General features: G+C 42.3%; 1 protein-coding gene across 1 annotated transcript; it reads right to left on the bottom strand.

Moving 5' to 3' along the window:
• Positions 1 to 389: 389 nt before the first annotated feature.
• LOC115729350 (cell division cycle 20.2, cofactor of APC complex-like) lies at positions 390 to 2,980 on the bottom strand. The gene is made up of 6 exons (XM_030659894.1): positions 2,933 to 2,980; positions 2,392 to 2,658; positions 2,003 to 2,272; positions 1,347 to 1,907; positions 965 to 1,236; positions 390 to 443 (listed from the first exon to the last, which is right to left on the bottom strand). Exons 1-5 carry the CDS (start codon positions 2,978 to 2,980, stop codon positions 1,099 to 1,101), a joined length of 1,284 nt encoding a protein of 427 aa, XP_030515754.1. The 3' UTR covers positions 390 to 443; positions 965 to 1,098.
• Between the last annotated feature and the right edge of the window lie 801 nt (positions 2,981 to 3,781).

Genomic DNA, 3,781 nt, shown 5'->3' on the forward strand with positions numbered 1-3,781 from the left:
GGGTTACAAGTTATAAATATCATCCACATGCAAACTCGGTTAAATGTAAATATGAGTGAAATGCATATTATTTGTAACCTCCAATCATAAGACTGATTGGTGGAAATTCTCTAATTAGGGATGAAGAAACACATGGCCATAAATTTTGTCTACACACGCGGTAAAAATTGAGATGTTCATCAACAATTTCATAATGAGCTCATTACTCAAGGAGGAAAGATGCATGTGCTGCATGGAGTAAACCCAACTGTCTAAACACAATTAGAAGTTACCACTCATGCAAGTTCCCTACCAAAGAACTTGTCAGATAATCGCAGCAAAACCGATTGATTAATAAAACCCTAAGAGCCCTAAGGTTAATGTATTGAAAAGACAGGGGTAGACAGACATGGTAAAATGCCAATATTCTCCGCACTTCCATGTGGGCTTCTGCCAGCTAGAGTCTTCCCTCAAGATCAGCATTACCTATTTCATTATCCTAAAATCAGTTTCTTATAGACATTAGAAGGCCTGCTATGACCTTATTATTCTACATTATTAAGAGCAAGCAAATTCGGCTACTCACAATGCACATTCATCATTACAATAGACCAACAGCCTGGTCCAATGTCAAGAATATAGCTATAAGAATGAGCCACTTCACCACCATACTAACCTGCACTGAATTGTAGTCATCGACTCTAAAGCTATACGATATGAAAGTCGACTGAATAAAATTTGAAATATGCTTTCTTTACTTCACGGTGGGTCCTTGGGGTGACGGCCTCTGCTTGCCTCATCAATCGTACGTCCCAACAATAGGCAAAGACCAAGATTTTACCATCAACTAGAAGGTTGTAATACCTTTGAAAGCAAATTTGGCTACTCGAAATGCACATTCATCAGTACTATATACCAACAGCCTGGTCCAATGTCAAGAATATAGCCATAAAATGAGCCGCTTTACCCCACCATATTTATCCACATTCCCTCAATACTAGGCATTAACCAAAAAGCTGTACAACATGAATTAAAAAAAAATAAAATGTATTCTTACCTGAGGAATGTATCGGCGGAGTTTTGTTGGCTTGGCAGGCTGAGCCGTGGTGACGTTTCCTCTCAGCGAATGCCATTCCAGCCAGCAAAAGGCACTCGATTAGCCGTTTGAGCTGGTTTAGCAAGCTCTGGAAGACCAAACACGTTCCACAACATGAGTTTTTCCCCTGCCGCCGATACTACAGTCCAACCATCCGGACTCTGACAGGAAAGAGACAACGTTACTACTTGAGGATCTAAAACTCATCAGAAAGCAGTGAATGCAGAAATGCAGTTTCTAGAACCAGAAAGTACTGAATTTGCAAACGTACCTGGGCCATGAAAAGCACTCTAGAATCATGACCAGTCAGCTCTGCAATCGTTACCATTGAAGGGTACTTCCAGAGAGTGAGCTGATTGCGAGAAAATCCATGAGAGCTAAGCAACTCTCTCTCATTCTTGTTCCATAGAAGAGCAGAGACCTGGGAACCGGTATCGAGAGAGTCTAAGCACGCGCCAGTGTGTGTGTCCCAAAACTTTATGGTCCGATCACCTCCACTGGAAGCCAGCAAATCCTCCTGGAAGGGACACCAGGCAAGGGCTTTAACAGTGTTTCTGTGCTCTTCGAGCCGGTGAAGTGAAGATCCCATGGACATTTCCCAAATGCGGAGGATGTTATCACTCCCTCCACTAGCTAATTGCTTTCCGGATGCTGACCATTTCAACCCACAGACCTCCAGGGTGTGACCCCTGTACGTCTCAACAGTGGGAGATCCCACTCTCATAATATCACTATTCACGATCCTTCCATCCATTCCTCCTGTTGTAAGGATGTGATTGTTCCATGCCAGAGACCCAACCCGAGATGTGTGGCCACCTCTCAAAGTCGTTAGCTGCAATGAAAAATTCAACCCAAATTGGAATCACAACACAGGTGTTTCATGAGATGATTATAAAAACAAAATTTCATAGTGAGAAAACCACTGACCAGGCTATTACGAGTCAAATCCCATAGTTGCACTTCAGAATTGTTCAAGCCGACAGCAATTTTGTCACCATCTGGGGCCCAGCTGACACTGGTAACTGGGCCATTTTCGTGGTCGATGGTGACAAGTTCTGAGGTAGAGCCATCCGAAGCATTCCAGAGATACACTGTATTCCCCAGGGCAATTGAAAGTATATTTCTGCTACCCCAGTCCAATAAGTTGAGGCAGTTGTCATCCACAAGATTGGGTGCATCCAATGTCCTCTCTGGGGTCTGTTAATAAGAGATCAACCAAGTTAAGCGCTTAAGGGCCACCTCACCTCATGAGAAACAGATAACAAAGACAATGATAAAACATTAAAAGAAAAACATATATATATATATATTCTTACCTGAGGAATGCGGCGGCGGGGTTTCCTTGGCTTCGCAGGAATGAGTTCAAGCGGGGTAAAATCTACGCGGGTTTGGGGGGTTTTGCTCCTGAAAGCTAAGATACGAGTTCTGTTCATGTCGCAAGCTTCAGCCAGTTGCTTCTGGTAGGCTTCAGTCGACTCGGATATCACCGGTCGATTCTCATTCCCCTTCCTCGCTTGGGTCACTAGCATGTAGTGGGCATAGTCGAAGTTCATGGCCGACCGATTGGGTATGAATCGGTCCAGCTGGTGGTCACAATTGAAAGGACAAAACTTTAGACTAACGATTCCTGATCAAAATATGCAGACAGATAATTGAAAAGATTGGGGGGGCTCGTTCCTAAAATTGATTACTCTTAACGCCCACCACCCAATACCCGAGACAAGAAACCCATGAAGAAGAAGATGAACTTACTGATAATTGAAAAGATTGGGGGACTCGTTCCTAAAATTGATTACTCTTAACGCCCACCACCCGATACCCGAGACAACAAACCCATGAAGAAGAAGATAAACTGACGTTTTCTCCAGAAGTTCTTCTCTGCAGAAACTGGCTACGCCGGCTCATAGTGGATGGATATCATGCAAAAACACCCAAAAAAAAAAAAAAATTAAAGCAAAAACGGAAATTCGAGAAAATCGAAAGCTAGGGTTTTTGGTAAGGAGTATTCGATCCAGTTGGATCCGCCACAGAGAGAGAGAGAGAGAGAGCGGAGCGAGCGCGCCCTAGGGAACGCCGAGAGGTGGATCCGTGGACGAGAGAGCGAGAGAGAGATCGAGATCGCGATCGAGAGCAAGAGCGAGAGCGAGAGAGCGAGATCGAGAGAGAGATATATCTGATTTTGGGGGCAGAAGACGATTGAAGGGGGGCCTGTATACGAAACAGTGACCGATCTACATGTTTCTTGTTTTGTTTGATCTATTACTGTTGCCGCTCTGAAACGCAGGTAAGCTTGTTGTGTGTTTTCATTCCTATTTTGGTCTTTAACTTCTAGCTTTTTTATTCTTTTAAATCTAATTTGGTTTGTGTTTCATGTTTTTTTTTTTTTAATTTTCTTTCTCTGAAGGAGCTCTTGTTAGGCACCACATCGGTCCCACGTGTTCTAAGAAATAATAAGATAAGTACGTCATTATTTTCCGTCGGTCTAATTGGATAGAACAGAGGAAATGATTTTTTTATCGAATTATGGAACGATTTGATTACATAAACTTGACAAGTTTTAAAACTTGATTATACTTTTTGATAGTTTTAGAATTCCATCGCATTCTTGTGATATGTTTTAGAACTTCCAATGCACTTGTCCCTTTTTTATTTCCTATCTTTCGTCAAATCTTCTTCTTTCCTGTTTTTCTAAAAATATTAAAATAT

Source organism: Rhodamnia argentea, chromosome 9, assembly GCF_020921035.1.
Source record: "Rhodamnia argentea isolate NSW1041297 chromosome 9, ASM2092103v1, whole genome shotgun sequence".
NCBI classification, from domain to species: Eukaryota; Viridiplantae; Streptophyta; class Magnoliopsida; order Myrtales; family Myrtaceae; genus Rhodamnia; species Rhodamnia argentea.

Excerpts from the sequence above, each read along its gene's own strand:
- LOC115729350 (XM_030659894.1), bottom strand. The coding sequence starts at position 2,980 with ATGAGCCGGCGTAGCCAGTTTCTGCAGAGAAGAACTTCTGGAGAAAAC. Across the intron at positions 2,659-2,932 it reads GAAGAACTTCTGGAGAAAAC|CTGGACCGATTCATACCCAA; the intron begins GTCAGTTTATCT and ends TGTGACCACCAG. Across the intron at positions 1,237-1,346 it reads GAGTGCTTTTCATGGCCCAG|AGTCCGGATGGTTGGACTGT; the intron begins GTACGTTTGCAA and ends CTTTCCTGTCAG.